The sequence below is a fragment of the Nelumbo lutea genome, chromosome 1 (assembly GCF_056320005.1).
Source record: "Nelumbo lutea isolate HS-2025 chromosome 1, American lotus-T2T, whole genome shotgun sequence".
Classification (NCBI taxonomy): domain Eukaryota; kingdom Viridiplantae; phylum Streptophyta; class Magnoliopsida; order Proteales; family Nelumbonaceae; genus Nelumbo; species Nelumbo lutea.
In genome coordinates this window covers 59,687,716-59,707,543 of record NC_142684.1, presented here as the reverse complement: position 1 = coordinate 59,707,543, position 19,828 = coordinate 59,687,716, and the positions used below count along the sequence as shown (strand labels likewise).

At 39.3% G+C, this 19,828-nt stretch overlaps 1 protein-coding gene across 4 annotated transcripts in view; it reads left to right on the top strand.

Annotated features, from left to right (window-relative positions):
- Nucleotides 1-2,505: 2,505 nt before the first annotated feature.
- LOC148874762 (BTB/POZ domain-containing protein At5g48800-like) overlaps nt 2,506-19,828 on the top strand; it is a 77,967-nt gene continuing 60,644 nt past the window's right edge. The window contains exons 1-2 of one of the 4 annotated variants that reach the window (XM_088963678.1): nt 2,506-3,165; nt 5,900-5,966. In XM_088963678.1, coding sequence (XP_088819804.1) covers nt 3,083-3,165; nt 5,900-5,966 — 150 coding nt within the window. In that variant the 5' untranslated portion in view covers nt 2,506-3,082. The remainder of the gene's footprint in view (nt 3,166-5,899; nt 5,967-19,828) is intronic. The other 3 variants (XM_088963677.1, XM_088963680.1, XM_088963679.1) reach the window with 3 other exon arrangements.

Genomic DNA, 19,828 nt, shown 5'->3' with positions numbered 1-19,828 from the left:
AAGCTGTTGGTTCGCGCTTCCTATGGTTCAACCATGGATAAGACATGGTTTTATAGGGCATAATCTACGTTGCATCTGCTTCACCATGCAACAACAAAAGGCGTGGATCAATGATGTATTTGGTTCAATGTCAAAGTATGGATTATTAAATGTGAATGTATATTTTGTGAAACATGAACCAATGAAAAATAAGACATCTTTAATCGTAACTGATTGATAATTGGATTTAACATGCAATCAATATTTGTGAATGCATTGTAGTTAAACTCTAAAAATTAATCTACATAAAGAGAAAGTCTATAATGCCGGAAAGAGATAGTATCATAAGAGTTTTGACTAATTAAAACCCACTCGTAAATTTTGATAAATACTATCTAATTGATTAATATATTTATGATTCCAGTTGATTGATTACAAGTTTTTCAAATATGATGATGCCTTTCTATATCATAGTCAAACCCATACATAAAAAGGAGAGTTTCACAATTATTTGAAAAATAGTTAGCTATATATAATTGATTCCGGTTCAAATGGTTTACAGTACAACCAACGGCTCGAACCATTTTGACTAAAGTCAACGATTTTCATGGGATGAGCAGTGGACTCACTCTTAAATATCATAGAGGCTGGTGGTTCCTGCCTTCCCTGGTTTTACCAGTTCTGCTGTCTAGTCTGGTTTGCCCAATAACCCAAAATAGAAAAATAAAATAAAATACATTTTTACCTTCTCCTTTGAATTAATCAATATGTGCTGTGGTTAAAATGCATTCGATTAGGAAAAAATGTAAACAAAATAAGCACAAAATTACAAAAGAAAAAAATATGTAGGATTAATGGGGACCAGTGGGGTTATAGTTTGATATCCAAAGGAGAAATAATTTGGGCACCCCCCTCTGATGTGAATGGTCAATGGGACACAGCCCTACAAAAATATTCACGTGAAAGACAAATCCATCCATACATTTATTCTTCTTTAATGAAGAAGAGCTTGTATCTCAATTTATCAGAAACAGGGGTGTGCCCCAATAATTGTTATCCTTCCCAAAATCATTTTCTATGAAGAAGAAGAAATAACTAAAACCTTTCATTAAAATAAGAGAAATGATGTCTAAGTTTTAATTTGTATTAAAAAATAAAATCAACAAAAAAAACACATGAACATGCGAATCAAAGGAGGTGGGCTAAGTCTAACCCCCTCAGCGGCTCTGCAAGGCACTTGAGTGGCTGGAAACACAAGCACAAATCAAGGGCTTAAAAAGCCTCTGGTTGTTGGAATTAGAGGACATCGGTAGGACCTTTCTTTTGGATAGATGAAGGTAGGACCTTGTGTTCTAATTTGAGAATAATTTAGACCCATGTGCCATGGTCAAGGCCAACTTAGTAGATGTGTCCTTTTTCTTTATGAAGTAGATGTGTCTGAGAGTCACCTGCTCCAGCCCTAAAGCGACAATCTATCCCTAGTTTATGCCAAGTTCCATGGGTGATGGGCCAACCAGGGCCAGCTACTCAGCTCACCCATTAATGCATGACTAGAAGGAAGGGATTTTGCATTCATTTATGGGTACATTAGAGATGCTGAATTTATATCTAGGGTTTGACCCCAAGGCATTAGTTTTCAGTAACCCCAATTTCCTATAAAAAGTTGAAGTCTATCTAACACTCATTTGACATTTCCCATCCTATGATAGCAAGTTAAATCTGACACCAATTCAATGGTTAAAATCTGTCCCCTCATGTGGGGTCCTCCAAATAGGATATAGTTGAAGAACAAGTGATCCAAATCTGACGATAAAACTATGTAGGACCCTCAAGCCCAACTGATCCTTATTCTGGTACAATCTAGACAGTCACAGATGCAAATGCAAATGCAGATGCCCTTTCAAAGCAGAGCTCATGGAGGGTAAAAGGCACTTTATGTCCTATCACTGAATTATTGTTGGTACGCAATGGTCCTGCCACTCACCTCAACACCTCCCCACTTGACATCAAGTTGATAACCACAGTACAATTATTCACGTTACCCTCCTACCAATTCATTCAGTACATCAGATCAGAATATCATGCAGTCAATGTCTTCACAGTCAATGGCTTGAATTCCAAATCTCATTTAATGAACCCACTATGAGATCATGACAAAGACAAACCCTCTACAGTTTACTACTCCTCACTCTCAGTAGTCCTTAGCCCTGATCCCCTGACCCATCATGACCCATCTTGCGTGCCCATGGCCCAACTGACCCACACCACACTGATCCCTCCAAACAAAAGCCCAAACCCCTACAAGACATAGACCTAAATTTCATTTTTGTCCCAATAGGACAATACCATTCTAAGGATTGAAGGGATTGGTTATGGTAGTGGGAGAAATGATATCATATCAAATCATATCATCTTACACAATTATTAATTATTAGTATTCAGTGGGACCCCCTTAATTTAGGAAAAGGAATGGGACCCACTGACCCCACTGAACAGTGGCTTAAGTAGCCAGTGGACATGAGGTGGTGGGTGAGTAATCATAGAACGTCTCATTTTTTGCCTTTTACACAAACCGGAAATCTCTCCTGCTTTGCTTCCCGGCCACCACCTACATCTTTTTTGGTTTTTTTTTTTTTTTTTCCCTCATCTTTCTTTAATCTTTTCTCATTTTGGGTTCACTTTTGTAATTTTGCGTTTGGTTACTTTTTGTCAAGTGGGGAAAAACTAAAATAACGACCTTTTTTCCCGCCTTTATTTTTTCTGAACACTTTTTGACTTGTGGGGCAGAGTGTTCTGGGTTCCCTCTTTACTGGGCGTGAAGAGAGGAGATGAGGGGGCTGTAGAGAAGCGGCTTCAGCACTCCAGGAAGAGGATTAAAAGGCTTGGAAATGATGACCCACCATTGGGCCATGGCTTTGGACGATTGCAATCTATTCTTTGAACGTCAGCTGTTTGACGAAAATGGCCCAACAACAACAACAACAGGGAAACCGACAACTGTCTCTCAATTCAGACTTGCTCTTCTTCTTCCTCCTCTTCTTTGTTTCACTCCCTTCTTTTCTCTCTCTGTGTACTGCACTGTTTCCTCTCTGGGTTCTGTACGATGGAGCGGAAGGAGAAGCATCAGCATCAACAGCAGCTGCTCTGCTTGTCCAAAAGCGCCAGGCAGCGGTTCAACAACGAGTGGTTTGTTCTCTCTGTCTTTCTCTGCTTTGTTATTCAGCTTACTCTAAATTCTGGTTTGTTTTTACGCTTCAGTAGTTGGCCTCACTTGTAAATTCTTGTTCCTTTCTTCTTGGGGTTTAGCGGTAATGCATTTTTTGAATGTTGTCTTGGGTTATGCAACTTTTTTCTATTCTTTCCCTTCTCCATGTTGAGTTTACATGTAACGTACAAAGGAAGCGCGTTCATGACTTGTGTTCTGTTTGGGAAATACAAGGATAATACTTAAGTTTATTGGGTACATCTCAATGTATCTGTGAAAGAATTCTTGTGGGAATTAGGACTTGGGTTGGTGTTAGTTTGGCCCATTGAGTAGCAGAAGCACTCATCTAATTGTACTTAACTGAAGTAGATATTAGTTGAAGATGACGTATTTATTATCATAGTGCTCTGAATTTATCTTTTCTTTTCTTTTTTTTTTTTTTTTTTAAACTTTCCTGAAGGAATTGTGGACTTTGGGCCTATGCGCCTTTCAGTAATAAATTTACAGGTTGACGGAACCTGAAAAGGGCTGTTCTTCATATTGGTGATGTATCGTAAAAATTGAAAATGAACTTCAATTCATCCCTCCCTCCTTTTTGCTGCTCTCCTTGTCAACATATCCGTGGAAAGTGAAGAAAAAATTAGCAATCACTCTCTGAATGTATCATATGATGTTTTAGGCCCCATATTTGTGTCCAATGAGCATTGTTTATCAAGTACAAGTGCTCTATTAACTCTTCCCTTTCTGCATCCATATGATGATGTGGATAGCAATTATCAAAGTCAAAACAAAGCACAAGAAATTTTGTTATCACTTTATGAGACTTCGGACCAAGTCCCATGGTACAGAAATCACATTTCTGAATCACTCTTTTTTGGGATGCATTTCTCCATGTCAATAAATTCCTAAAACACCTTGGTTATTCCACCTTTAGGAAGCTTATTTTATTAGCTAACAAATAGCCCAGGATCACACAACCCAAACATGATGTGTGCTTGAGAAAGTTGTCCCTTAGTCCTACCTAATTGGTTCACTGTCTGTTTGATCAGAAATCAGTTTGATGACATAATTATTGAGATTTCTAGTCAAGCATACCGTTACAACATTATTGGCAAGGCAGTTTTAAAAGAATTCTGTCATAAATAGAAAGGGAGAATAAAGAAATGAAGCATTTTAATTTTGTGTCAACTACATGTTATTGTCAATATGGACATACATCCCATCAATGGCAGTTTGGTTGAACTGTATTTTGTATTTATTTGAATAGTTTTCTATTGGAGAAGGAACCTTTCTGATCCTAACAGCCTTTTTCTTGCCAAACTATATCCTTTATTGCCTACAGCTGTTTTATTGCTAATCTGTATTCCTTGGACAAGACAGTAAACAGTGTTCTCAGCATGAATTAGCAGACAAGATATGATGTCATCCGTATGCATCATGATGTAATGTCAGAATCCTTAAAATCCCCATTTTTAATTTATTAAAAAAACTCAAAACGCATTGCCATTACAAGCATTTAAATCTAACAAGTTTTGCCACTTCTATAATGTCTGATGGTTTCTAGTCCCGATAAGAGGTATCTGGGGAATGAAATGTAGTGTTGAATGTTGATAAAAAACAAAGGTTTGCCTTTTCAGCATTTTGATGCAATTTACTGCTAATAATATATCAAAGTCTTCCATTTTTAGTTGCTATTTTGGGGAGGTGTGGAAACAATCTTATTTTTTTGATAAGTTGGAAACAATCTTATTCTGGCTCCCAATATGGCAAAACTCTCCTCCATTCAGGCTTGGAATTGGAAATGCCAAGCGATACTGACCAAGTTGCTATTTTTCAATTGTCACCTATTTCCGTTTAGTAACTGAATTCCAGCTTCAGCATGCATCCATTAATCTATAGTATTCTATCACTTATTTTTAATTAATCCATCCATGATTTCTTAATTGTTTCTGTTTAGAAAATTTTATTTTGGAGATTTTGAACTTGGTTCTTACTCTCCTCCATGAGGTTTCTGAACATTTTGAAAGATTTTGCTGGGGCTCCTGAAATATCACCCCTGACATTTTTATATTATATCACTTATATTTCCTCTCTTAAAATTGCCATTTTTGAATGGAAGAAACATCATGTCATTCAAGATGCATATTTAAAAACAACTTCCCTTGTCCATTCATGGAGCAGAAAGATTGTTTTTTCATATACAGTGTAATCTTTTGGTGTCAAAATCAGCAGTAGGGTAGATTTTTCTCTCAACCATTGAATAAGCTAGAAGTAATCTTTTAAATTATTGTCAATTGATATTTGTTCGTTTCTTACCAGAAGTAAAGGTAAGTTAGACGACACTAAAATTAAAATGTCATGTGAAGCCAGAAAATGGAAATCCCCCAAGGAGAGTGGATTTACTATTATGGTTTTATTTATATCATTCCATTTTTTACATCATACCAGTTAGGTTTCTATTCTTTAAGCAATGGCTCTTTTCCTGCAAATGATATTTTCCCATCTGTTGCAGCTTATTATTATTATTATTATCTTTTGGTAGATATCTGTTGTAGCTTAATTACCTAAACAACACCCATTATGATCTTTTGAGTGAAATTTCTTTTATTTTACACCAGTGGCATCATATCAGAAGTCATTTGACCCTCTTCATCAGGACCTTTAACATATCTATAAGCATGCTTATATTACTAATTGACTATTGTTCTGTTGTAGGATTTTCTCTGATGTCCCTAGTGATATTACCATAGAAGTGAGTGGATGTACTTTTAATTTACATAAGGTAAATCCCTTTGTCATCATTTTTGAATTGTTTGTGGCCATTTCATTCTGAAAAATCCTTTCTGAAATGGGAGAAGCTATCTAAATCTTTCTGGCACTACCTGACTATATTTGTTTACCTGAATATATTATATGTTTTATTCATAAAACCTTAAGACAAGAAAATTATTCAATGGAATATCATGTACATTGGGAGATGCATCTGACAGATCTTTTACTTGTGTTTGTTCAGTCACCTAAATAATATTCTCACATTCTATTCCTATTTGTCTATAAGAAAAACTTGGAAATTGTTCATTTTTTCGTTAAGTTCTACATTACTCTTCTGCTTTACTATCCTTTTTTTTGTTTCTCCATCTGATACTACAAATTTCTAATTCCATGTGCCTGCTACCAGTGTCATTCCCACCTTCTTGTTCATCTAGGCTTCTGTTCTTGTTTGTAGTCTCCTTGTTCTAAGTAAGCATATAGTGTAATAGAGCAGATTCAATTTTCTTCTTTCATGGCCACATGTAACTCCATGAATGGATTTTTGGGCCACAAAACGAGTGAGACAAGGTGGATTTTTAATAGAATTTGACTAGATCAGCTTTGGCATACATGTTAGTAAGTAATGTCTCAGACTGTCAGCCTCTTTCCTAGTGTAATGTCTCAGACTGAAGTCAGAGTGTGTTGATTTAGAACTTCTACTTAGGCTTCAATGTCAAGGCAGAATTAGTTTAGGTTGGGGTAGAGGATTTTATTATCTTTAATTAGTATAGTTTTTTTTCCCCTCATAGGGTTCTTGTTAAGATTAAAAGGAGTCTAGTAGATCTATTAGTGTTTTTGTTTTTTTTAGTTAGGAAAGGAAAGAAACAGCTGCTACTCCGATCTGACTTGGGATTATCTCTCTCTAAACTGATTCCCACCTGATCCCTAATAAGTCTCTTAGTCTTATGAAACATGCCCTAATAAGGCCAAGGCAGTTTATGCCAGGTCCTCAATTAGCCTAAACCATTGTCATCCCTTTGTGGTAGTCCATCAATATGACTGACTTGAGAAATGGATTCTTTTTAAGTTCCTTCACTTCAATCTTAATATGCTCTATGCTCCATTCATCAGTAGATGCTAGTGTTACATTAAGCTATTGTACTAGATCTTTTATTGGGTTGATTTCAAGAAAGCCTTATAACAAATTGACCAGTCCTTGAAATGCTCACCAATCATTAGATATTTTTCTTATAGCCTATCCCTAAGGTTCATTATAAACTATGGATACTATATGCTCCTTCATGCAATCTTTCATATTTGACTCAACAAAATTCAACTGTAGATAAACATTTGGATGTCTTCCTTTTTTCAACTCCTAACCGAATTAGTTCCTAAATGGTGAATTCAGGTCAATCTTATAGTGACTTTAGGGAACCAAAATATTCAATAATAGGCTCCACTACTATAATTTCAAAGTTAGATTAAAAAATTACATATAAATTCATAATCAAAGTTCAAAATATCGATACACCCTAATACAGTAAAAGGAGTATATCAATAATTTGAACCTTGCGCTTTTCATGTTTTTTAGTTTTTTTTTTTTCAAAATTTGAGAGGGAGGCCATTTTTGTGTTGTTTAATTAATAAAAGAAAGATTTTCTTAAAATGTCTTAAAAGAAAGATTTTATTAATACCAAACGGAATGCCCAATACAGGGTGTATCACATCAAAATTTTGATCCTTGCTCATAATATAAGAATATGAAATGGGAAATTATGCCAATATTCATGTCCAGTAGGGGCTGTACCTCATTTCCCATTTATGTCAATGTCATTATCCATAGATTTTTCCAGTTCAACCTAGTAGACAGTCTTGTCAGGTATAGATTTTGTTACACTCAAGGTTCAAAATTTCAATACAATACGCCCCATACTGAAAAATCTTTCTTTTAATAATTAAATAACATAAAGGCCTCCCTCTCAAATTTTGAGAAAAAGAACTAAAAAAATGAAGAGCACAAGGTTCAATGTATTGATACAACCCTTCTGGCATATCAGGGTGTATCAATATTTTGAACCTTGATTACACTGGCCCAACACAAGTACAACAAAACACATGAAAATGGTCAATCTTAAAATGATTCAGGGTGGTTTCACAGTTTCTAGTTTTTTTTTTCCTAGAGGAAGTTCATCATTGAGAATGAAGAAACCATGAGTGCAAAGCTTAAGAGAAATCCAATTCTTTGTCAACCACCTCTTAGATTGACTTTCTACATAAAGTCCTTTTGATCCTTTTGAGTTGTTTTTACTGTAGCTACTGTAGCTACAGTAGTCCGAACCAGTAAGGAGAAGAAGAAAGAGAAGAGAAGAAGAAGAAGATGAAAGAACTGTCGAACTTGATAGCTAAACCCTATCAGTCGACCTCTTAATAGTGATTAGGCTTCTAATTAAATGTACAAGGATTAAACTGCCCCTACTTAAGTATGGGATAGAGAACCTCTAATAAGACTGCCACATAAGCTCATAACTTAACCAAGGTGAGATGACTAATCTACCCTTATTCGGCTAACTCTAGCACTCCCCCTCAAGCTGGAGAATATATATCATATAATCCCAGCTTGTTACATATATAATTCACCCTCCCTGAGCTTAAGGCTTTTGTAAACAAATCTGCCCACTGATCACCTGAGCTTACATGTTCTGTGCTTATCTCTCTAGTAAGAACCTTCTCCTTCACAAAGTGGCAATCAATCTCTATGTGCTTTGTTCTCTCATGAAAAACAGGGTTGGATGAGATATGGAGCGCAGCTTGATTGTCACAGTACAACTTCATAGGTTTATCCATGTGGAATCCAATTTCTTGTAGGAGATTCCTCAACCACACTAATTCACATGTAGTGTGTGCCATGGCTCTGTACTCGGCTTCAGCACTGCTTCTAGCCACAACCGTCTGCTTTTTACTCTTCCACGTCACAAGATTTCCTCCAAGAAATGTGCAGTAACCTGTAGTAGATCTTCTATCAGACACAGAGCCCGCCCAATCTGCATCCGTGTACCCAACTACTTCAAGTTTTCCTCTTGGTTTATACAATAGCCCACGACCTGGAGCTCCCTTCAAATATCTTACAATTCTAAGAACTGCATCCCAGTGAGATATACGAGGGTTTTGCATAAATTGGCTCACCGCACTGACTGCAAAGGAGATGTCTGGTCTCATGATAGTCAAATAGTTCAGCTTCCCCACTAGTCGTCTATACCTTCCAGGATCATCAAATATTCCCCCTGTATCACCGCTCAACTTAACATTTGGTTCCATAGGAGTCCCAGCTGGTTTTGCACCTAACAGTCCTGTTTCGTCCAATAGATCGAGAACATATTTTCTTTGGCACAGGTTTACACCTTGTCTTGATCTAGCAACTTCTATACCCAAGAAATACTTCAATGTCCCAAGGTCTTTTGTTTGAAAATGATTTTGCAGAAAGACCTTGAGTTTGTCGATCCCCAATTTGTCACTGCCAGTTATGACAATATCATCCACATAGACCACTAATAAAATCTTTCAAGCTTTTGAGTCATAGCTGAACACTGAGTGATCAACCTGGCATTGTTTCATTCCAAAATTCTTCACCACTTCACTAAACTTCCCGAACCAAGCACGAGGCAATTGTTTCAATCCATAAATTGCCTTTTTCAGTCTGCACACCTTACCAGCCTCCCCCTGAGCAACAAACCCAGGTGGTTGCTCCATATATACCTCCTCTATAAGGTCACCATGAAGGAAGGCATTTTTTACGTCAAGTTGAAATAAGGGCCAATCATACATAACTGCCAGGGAAATTAACACACGGACAGAGCTAATCTTAGCCACTGGAGAGAAGGTCTCCATATAGTCCACTCCATACAACTTTGAATATCCTTTAGCAACAAGTCTGGCTTTCAGACGCTCCACACTACCATCTGGAAAGTATTTAACAGTATACACCCATTTACAACCCACAACATGCTTACCAGGGGGAAGAGTAATGAGCTCCAACGTGTGAGTATGTTGAAGAGCAGAGAGTTCCTCCTCCATTGCCTGCCTCCACCCAGGTGAACTAAGAGCCTCTTGGACATTGTTAGGTATGGAAATAGATGACAATAGTGAAACAAACTGGCGATGTGTGGCGGAAAGGCGAGATACTGAAACAAAATTGGAAATGGGATGGAGAGTAGAGCTACGTTTACCTTTCCGTAAGGCAATGGGTAGGTCAAGTCTTGAAGGTTTAGCAACAGGAGCAACGACAGGATCCGCGGACAAGGTAGAAGCTGGAGGAGGGGCCGGTGTCGTTCGACGTGTATACACTTGCCGAATTGGTGGTCGTTCAGTAGGGATCTGCACTGGATGAGATGACGAGTCAACTCCAACAGGAACACCCGGAACGGGATCACTGACCGGAAGAGGAAGAGGAAGTAAAGGTGGAGACGAAGATGCTTCAGTTCCTGAGAAGAAGGGAACAAACTCAAAAAATGTGACATTAGGACAGACATAGCACTTTCGAGTAATGGGATTGTAACACTTGTACCCTTTTTGAGTCCGAGAGTAGCCAAGAAAGACACACTTAATGGAGCGTGCATCCAACTTGTCTATTCCAAGACTCAGATTGTGAACAAAGCACACACAGCCAAAGATACGAGGTGTTAATGGAAAGGGAGACAAGGTGGGAAACAAGATAGAGAAGGGAGACCGACCATGAAGAATAAAGGTGGGCATCCGATTAATGAGGAAACACGCAGTAAGTACAACATCACTCCAAAACCGTTTAGGAACACTCATATGATGAAGAATAGATCGAGCTGTTTCAAGGAGATGACGGTTCTTCTGTTCAGCCACCCCATTTTGTTGAGGAGTGGATGCACAAGAAGTTTGATGAATGATGCCATGCTGTTCTAAATACTGTTGAAAGGAAGTTAGAAAATATTCACGACCATTATCTGAACGAAGAACTTTGATTGGAACACCAAATTGTGTACGTATTTCAGCATGAAATTTTTGAAAAATGGAAAATAATTCACTCCTTTCTTTCATTAAATAAATCCATGTCATTCTTGAACAATCATCAATAAAAGTGACAAAATACTTGTAACCATTATAAGACTCTATTTTGATCGGGCCCCAAACATCTGAATGAACCAAAGCAAAAGGACTCAACATACGACTTTCAACTCTAGGACTGAAGGAAACACGACAATGTTTCCCAAACTGACACGACTCACACTGTAACACTGACAAATGACTCAAAGACGGAACTAGTATCTTGAGTGCCTTGAGAGAAGGATGTCCCAGTCGACAATGCCACTGTAGAGGAGTGAGTGAAGTCTGAAGTGCAACTGACGATCCACCACCGTCAAGGTAATACAATCCACCAGCTTCATGCCCCCCACCAATCTTCTTCCCCGTCCTGAGATCCTGAAAAACACAAGAGGAAGGGAAAAAAGTAACAGAGCAGTTAAGAGTCTTGGTTAATTTACTAACAGACATAAGATTGAATGGAAACTTAGGAACATATAGAACAGATGATAAAGAAAGAGAAGCCATGTCAACATTGCCAACACCACATATGGGAAAGGAGGAACCATTGGCAAGGGTAACAGTTTGAGATGTGGAAGTTTCAGAGAGAGAAGAGAACACACCTGGAGTCCCGGTCATGTGATTAGAGGCTCCAGAGTCAATAATCCAAGGAGAGGTTTTAGATGATAGGCAAGCTATACCTGAGTGGGCAAGAGTAGCAGTAGTGTGCTGTGAAGTGGACTGAAGGAACCGCTCATACTTATCACGCGGTACACTCACCATCTCCCTTCCGGAAACAGATGTAGATGTGGAAGGAGTTAGGTCTACTTGTTGATTATCACTGACATCAACCCCACCAGCAATAGCATGATTGGCCCATTTAGAGGGAGGGCGGCCATGAAGATCATAACAGAAATTTACGGAATGTCCTTCCCTGCCACAGTGGGTACACTTCCTTGTAGAGCTGCCTTTTTCTTTGCCACGGCCTCCCCTGAGTCACGACCACCACCACGGCCAAATATGGAACCACCACGACCTCCTCGGGAGGCATGTCCTCCCCCTTTCGTACCACGTCCACCTCCTCTGGATGTTACAAAAGCTGATCTATCAGACTGTGTGGGATTCTCTATCTGTCCCAAAGAAATCCTGCGGAGCCGAGCAAACACTTCCTCAAGTGTAGGAAGGGTAGAGCCCCCCAATATTTGGGCTCTAACTGGTTCATACTCTGATTTCAACCCCACTAAGAACCTTGTGACATCTAGTTGTTCCCTTTGTTGTTGTTGAACTTTAACATCTGGAGTGAGAGGATGATAGACATTGAGTTCATTTCTGAGGTTCTTCATACTGGCATAGTACTCTTCTAGGGTTTTATTTCCTTGTTGTAGACCAAAGTACTCCTGATAGAGCTGATATACCCTTGTAGTATTATCTTGCCCAGAATACAGTTTCTTGGCATGTTCCCATATGTCCTTAGCTGTATCTAAGAACATGAAGTTGGCACTTATTTTGGGTTCCATACTGTTCCATAGCCATGTCATGATTTGAGCATCCTTCTGTTCCCAATCATCAAACCCTGGAGAGTCAGCCGGTGGTTTATCTTCTTTCACATGCTTCACTTTTCTCTTTGCCTTGAGAAAAACTTCCACCGACTTGGCCCATGGAACATAGTTCTCACCATTCAGTTTAATTGAGGTCATCTGTACACCTAGATAGTCAGAGGAAACCACCACACTAGGTTTCTGATCACTACAGCCATCTCCCATTGCTGCCATGATACTCTTTCAATGCTGCCTCTAATCTGAATTCCCAATCACCAACTAAGTGCTACTGTCAAGAGTTTGATGTTCCAGAACCTACAGCAGTCCCTAAACACAATGATAGATACACATGCCTTTGTTCTTATCCACACCACTACTGATTTCACAAAAAAAAGCACAGACTACACCGACATTAACTCAGCACTTACTAACCACATGCAAGTTCATTTACAACTACTCAACAAAAACTCAACTAGCTGTCACACCACTACTGCTGTCAAGAGTTTGTGCATTACAAGCACCACCACAACTATTCAGCAAAAACTCAACTAGCTGTCACACCACTACTGCTGTCAAGAGTTCGTGCATTACAAGCACCACCACACAGCCATAGCTGTCACACACAATACAGACCTGCTTTAACGCTTTTAAGAGGGCACCACAAGACCAACAAAAAAAAAAAAAACTCAACTAGTACCATTGCATTACACCTTGCACCATTCGGCCACCTACAGTAGCAGCCCTTACACCATTTGGTCACTGTAAACACAGCCTGTTCTTGGAATTTTTTCCAAGAACCAGGGCAACAACCAACTTAGTTTTCTAGGTTCTGATCAGTCCTCTCAAGTTCTTGAAGATTTTCAACCCAGAAATACCAACAGCACACAGAGGAGAGATAACCAACCTTCGTTTGAGAGCTTCAGCCAACCATTCACTGCTGAAGTTGTTTTCTTAGGAAAGAAGGTTCTGTGCACCAGAAAAAAACTGTGATGTTTCAGGCCTGGGACGAATCACTTTTCTCCATTGACAGCCCAGAGAAGAAAAGGCAAGAACTGAAGCACGAACTGAAGTTGTCACGAACTGAAACAGGTCACGAACTGAAGTTGTCACGCTCTGATACCATGTTTTCACTGTAGCTACGCTAGCTACTGTAGCTACAGTAGTCCGAACCAGTAAGGAGAAGAAGAAAGAGAAGAGAAGAAGAAGAAGATGAAAGAACTGTCGAACTTGATAGCTAAACCCTATCAGTCGACCTCTTAATGGTGATTAGGCTTCTAATTAAATGTACAAGGATTAAACTGCCCCTACTTAAGTATGGGACAGAGAACCTCTAATAACACTGCCACATAAGCTCATAACTTAACCAAGGTGAGATGACTAATCTACCCTTATTCGGCTAACTCTAACATGAGTGAACAAATCTCATAGATTGAAGTTGTTCATTCTTGAACCTAAAGTTTAGTCTATAAACCATAGCTCATCCAACCTTATTAGTTTTCAGATTAGAGAGGAAGAAAAGTGGAAAAGAAGAAGATTGAGAGGAATGGGGCGGCAACAACTCTCTTAGCCCCTAATCTTATCATTTATATTAGGGTTACAAGAAAGAGTACAAAGACAAATATGCCCCTGATTAGTAGGCAAGAAGAAAGAAAGAAATTACATATTAGAATGGCAAGGGCCTAGGCCCATTAAGCCCAAGAGAGAAACATAACATAAAATAACATAACAAATAAGGCCCAAGTCCACAAACCAGGTCTCACGACACTCCCCCTCAAGCTGAGCATAGATATCTTTCATGCATAGCTTGCATAATAGTTCAATAAATCTTGCCTTGGTGAGCCCCTTGTTAAGAACATCAGCTAGTTGTCTTGTAGATGGCATGCAAGGGATGCATAGGTCCCCCAAAACAATTCTTTCTTGCACAAAGTGTCTATCAATCTCAATATGCTTTGTCCTATTATGCTGGACTAGGGTTGTTAGCAATGTTGATTGCAACTTGATTATCACAATACAACTTTAGAGGTATGTTTACTTCTATCCCCAACTCCTTTAGAAGAATCTGAAGCCAAAGTAGTTCAACAACTCCATGGGCCATAGCCAAAGTAGTTCAATCCAGTCCTATCATGCTGGACTGGGTTGTTGCAATAACCATTTGTTTCTTTTCCAAGTGACTAGATTACCGCCTATGAAGGTACAATATCCAGATGTAGACCTTCTATCTCCAAGAAAACTTGCCCAATTGGCATCAATGTAGGCTTCCACCTCTATTCTGTCACATTTCTTAAATAGTAATCCCTTCCCAAGACATGCCTTCAAGTATCTCAAGATCCTCTCTATTGCCCTCATATGTGTAACTTGTGGAGCATGCATAAACTGGATGACCACATGAACTGCATATGCAATATCAGGTCTTGTGAGGGATAAGTAAAGCAATTTACCAACTAATATCTTATATCTCTCTTTGTCAAAATACAGTTCTCCATTATCTTCTTATAACCCATGATTTTGCTCTATAGGAGTGCCTTCTGGTTTGGCTCCTAGCTTCCCTATCTCCTTTAGAAGGTCCAATGCATACTTCCTTTGGCAAATGTATATTCCCTCTCTAGATCTAGCCACTTATATTCCTAAGAAATATTTCAGAGGTCCCAAATCTTTGATTTCAAACTCTGAGGCTAAGAAGTCTTTCAACTTTCGAATCTCATTCGAAGTATCTCTCTTAACAACCATGCCATAAACATAAACAATCAATGTTGTTAGTTTTCCTTCATTTCTTTTATAGGACAACCTGTGATTAGCATTGCTCTATTTATACCCAACAACCTTCATTGCCTTGCATAATCTTTTAAACCAAGCCCTTGGAGATCATTTGAGGCCATATAAGGTCCTCCTTAGCTTACATACCTTTCCTGTCATGTCATATCCTAGAGGAGGGTCCATATGGGCTACTTGTAGATCTCTATTTAGGAAAGCATTGTTGACATCTAACTGATGTAGTTCCCAAGAAAAGTTTGCTGCAAGAGAGAGTAACACCTGTATAGTATTCAATTTGGCAACTAGTGCAAATGTCTCCTTATAATCAATCCCTTCCTTTTAGGTGAACCCTTTTGCAACTAATCTAATTTTATACCTCTTGATGGAATCATCAGCCTTGTGTTTGACTGTACATACCCACTTGCACCCTATAGTGCTTTTCCTGGCTGGTAGATTCACTAGCTCCCAAGTGTTAGCTTTCAACAAGGCTTTCATTTCCTCATCCATAGCTTCCCTTCATTTGGGATCAACAATAGCCTCTAAGTACCTGGAAGGGGTAGAAATAGAGGACACGACCAACATAAAAGAGTGATAGGCAGGAGACAACTGAGAATATGAAACAAATCTATTTAGGATGAAGAGTGCATGGACAAACCGGTTATCACAAGGCAATAGGAAGATCTGAATCAAGATTAGAGGAAGTAATGCGAAGAGCAATACCTTGGTTGGAATCTAAAGTTCCCAATGAAGGAAGGTGTAATCCATCATATGGATGGCCGAACCACGCTGGATGGTTGGGCGAAAATTCAAAATATTTCTTTCACCTTCCGGGAGTCGAATTCCTAGTTTTAGAAAAACTGCATTTTTCAAGGATCATTCTTGCACCGAAACCGGATCAGATTTGAAACCAAAAAGAAGGGAGAAGTATACCTGATACAAAATCGACAGATGTAGCTCTCAAAGTGGTAGTTCATGCCCAAACTGAACCCCAAACCCAGCTCCCACTGAAGATGGTGCAACTTTGAATGAAGCCGGTTTAGCAATGCAATTTTCGGCAAAACTGCAATCCAACTGGATGGATCGAGAAAGGGAGGTGAGAACGGAATTTCTTTGATTTTTCTTGCAAAAGTCAGAGGTGAAACTGATCAAGATCAGTCCAAGAAACTGGAGATCGAACTAGGGTTCTAGGCAACAAGAGCAGAGAGAGAACTGAGAACAGAAGTTGTTTTTTGGAACAGTTCACCCCTCCCTTTAATAAGCCTTAAAAGAGCACCACTCCTAATCGAATTAGGAGGTTTGTAATCCAAATCTTTATTTGGATCTGGACTCTATCTTAAGATTGGTCTTATCCTCTTACGAGAATGGGTGCTCCAAATCCAGATCCATACCCATATTTGCCCATGTCACATGACTGATTGACAGCTTGATTAATCTTATTAATCACGGGCTTTAGGCCCATTAAGCAAGAGGCTCACGTTCCAAGATAGTTGTTGGCCCATTTAGGTTCAATTTGTATGGCGTGGGACCCTAACAATGACCTCACATAAGCCCACATGGGTTCGGCCCAGCCTCTGTGAAAGGCCTGGCCGAATTCACTACTAAATGCAGTGAACCCCTGAGTCCATCAGTATGGGCTATTAATGGGCCCAACATTTATAGTTAAATGATCCCTGAGTCCATCCATCCTATGAAGGCCCAAGAATAATGGACTTAAGTAAGATATAGCCCATCAGGTAAACATCCCTTAATGGTCTCTGACACTTAACCTCTCAGCCCACAATGATCAAACATTGCCCGACAAGGAAGGACCTCTCCTCTGACTGCAAGGTGTAGTGTTGCACTCTTTGCTCGGATGGGTCCCGAGAATTAAAACCTTTTTGCAAACACTTTTTCTTAAAACATAATATATGAATATCATATAAATATATTTTGCAAAACAAATCTCAAACATGGTTTTAGTCGACTGTCGGCAGTTTTGGTTTTCATTAGAGAGAGTGCAGTCCTGTCACTTTGTCCGACAAAGTGGCTGATCCTATCACTATGATCACCCACTAAAGTGAATTCTCAGACTGCCCCGACATACCCAGGTTTTGACCCCCAAAGGATCTCATTGATTGGAACATCAAAGACAACCCAATCCGACACTCAGTACAGTACCATAATCAAGTCTAAGGGTTATGTGTAACTTTCCAGTTTTGCCCATCAGTCTCCAAGGTCCAGGGCATAACTGGAAATTGGTCCGGGTTCAGTGCTTCAAGCAAGCACACACTACATGTGCTTTGGGTCTAATCCTAGCAGTCGAGACAAACTGTCCCAACCTCTTTGGCAACACATTAATGTTAGCGTTGGTGGGATATTGTAGAGAAGATGGGCCGAATGGCCCATAGGCTGTTTATCCATTTTTATCTTTTATGTTCTTTGCTGTAATGGGCCTTAATCTGGGCTTTATTCTTTCTTATGTTATGTTTTTATTTTTAATTTTCTGCCCAACTAGGGACTTCTCTGTAAATTGCTAAAGTTTAACTTAATGAAATAGAATTAAGGGAGTAAGAGAAGAGATTATGTTTGAAAATCTCTTTCTCTGAATCCAAGTTGCCGCCACCTTCTTCTTCTTCTCTCCTCTTGAACTTAATTTCTGCTACTTTCTTTTGAATTTTTGCAACTTTCTAAACAGTTCTTTCTTCTCAAAAGGCTGTTTTTCTTCTTGGTATCAGAGCAGGCTCATTTTTTTCCCTTTTTTTCACCTTTTTTTCCCATACATAGTGTGTATGGAGAACTGAATCGTATGGATAGTTAAAGAAACCTATTTCAGCCCAGTTGTTAGTGGTTTCTGGTGAGAAGGGGACTGGTTTTGTCATCCTCTTGACAGATTCAAGTGTGTTGCCCAAAACCCTAATTTTTTGGAGAAATCTGATTGCGGGCCCCACAGGGAGTTTGACCTGGGCGCTCAGTGACTGAAGGCCTTCTCATTCTTCTTCTTGAAGATCGAATCAAGTGGATTGGTGTTCTGTGAAGTCTACAAGGAGCAACTGAGTTTTCTCTGTTTCTCCCAACTTCCAGGTGTGACGCAGGTTATTGGTATGGCTGTATAGAGGTTGGCTCAAGTAGAAGATCAAGACTGTAATCAGTCTTGAATCCTAATAGGTTTTAGGTTTACAAAACAGAAGAAAAGGAGAGAAAATGAGAGAGAATAGAAGAGAAACAGGAGAACACAAGTGGTTGAAAGGAAGGACAGATTCTTACTGATCTGCCGCCGCCACTTTCTTATTATTTATAGGTTATGTTTAGTACATAATGGAAAGGACACATCTGCCCTTAGTACTTACATAATAAATAAAGTAAATAAAAGCTGAAATAAATAACAACTGAATTAACAAAATGACTCAAACTGACACTACTATAACTGGAACAAATAACTACACATGCTGTCCTACGAACACTGTGGGGCCCACATCAGTGTTCTCAACACTCCCTCTCAAGTTGAGAGTAGATATCTATCATTCCCAACTTGGATAGGTCTGTCTCTAACTTCTTCCTTGGTACAGCCTTGGTGAGGATATCCGCGAGCTGCATATTAGATGTGATGTACAGAAGACACTTCTTGTGATGTGACCCTTTCTCGCACAAAATGTCGATCGACTTCAATATGTTTAGTTTTGTCATGCTGCACTGGGTTGTGGGCTATATTAATAGTTGCCTGATTATCACAATACAGCATTAAGGGCTTTTCATAGTCAATACCCAACTCTTCAAGTAGTGACCTCAGCCACAACACTCTGCTTCTTACTCCTCCAAGAGACAAGGTTACCTCCCACAAGGGCACAATATCCAGAGGTAGACCTTCTGTCATCAATACTCCCAGCCCAGTCGACATCTGTATAGACTTCCACCCTCATGTGATTATTGTTCTTGAGCAGTATACCTCTACCCGGGCATCTCTTCAAGTATGCTAATATTCTCTCTGCCGCAAGAAGATGAGAAGTTCTAGGGGAGTGCATGTACGAGCTAACAACACTAATTGCATAGCTGATATCCGGCCGAGTGAGGCAGAGATATAGGAGCTTTCCAACCAACCGTTGGAACATAACTTTGTCTTCAAGAGGCTCCCCACCCTCTGCACTAATCTTGTGATTTTGTTCAATGGGTGTATCAGCCGGCTTAACACCCAACTTTCCAGTTTCCGCCAACAGATCTAGAACATATTTTCTCTGAGAGATAAAAATCACCTGCTTGGATCTAGCAACCTCAATACCCAAAAAGTACCATAGTGCACCAAGATCTTTCACCTCAAACTCTTGATGGAGCTGTTTGAGGGACTCAATCTCATGACTGTCATTTCCTATCACCATAATATCATCAACATATACTGCAAGTAGTGTCAAAGAGGACTCCACCCTTTTGATGAATAGTGTATGATTTGACTGGGCCTGTACATAACCAAATTTTCCAAGGGCTAATCTGAACCTATCAAACCAGGCTCTAGGTGATTGCTTCAAACCATACAATGCCTTGTTCAGTCGGCAAACCTTCTTACCTGTTTCTGTATCATAGAATCCAG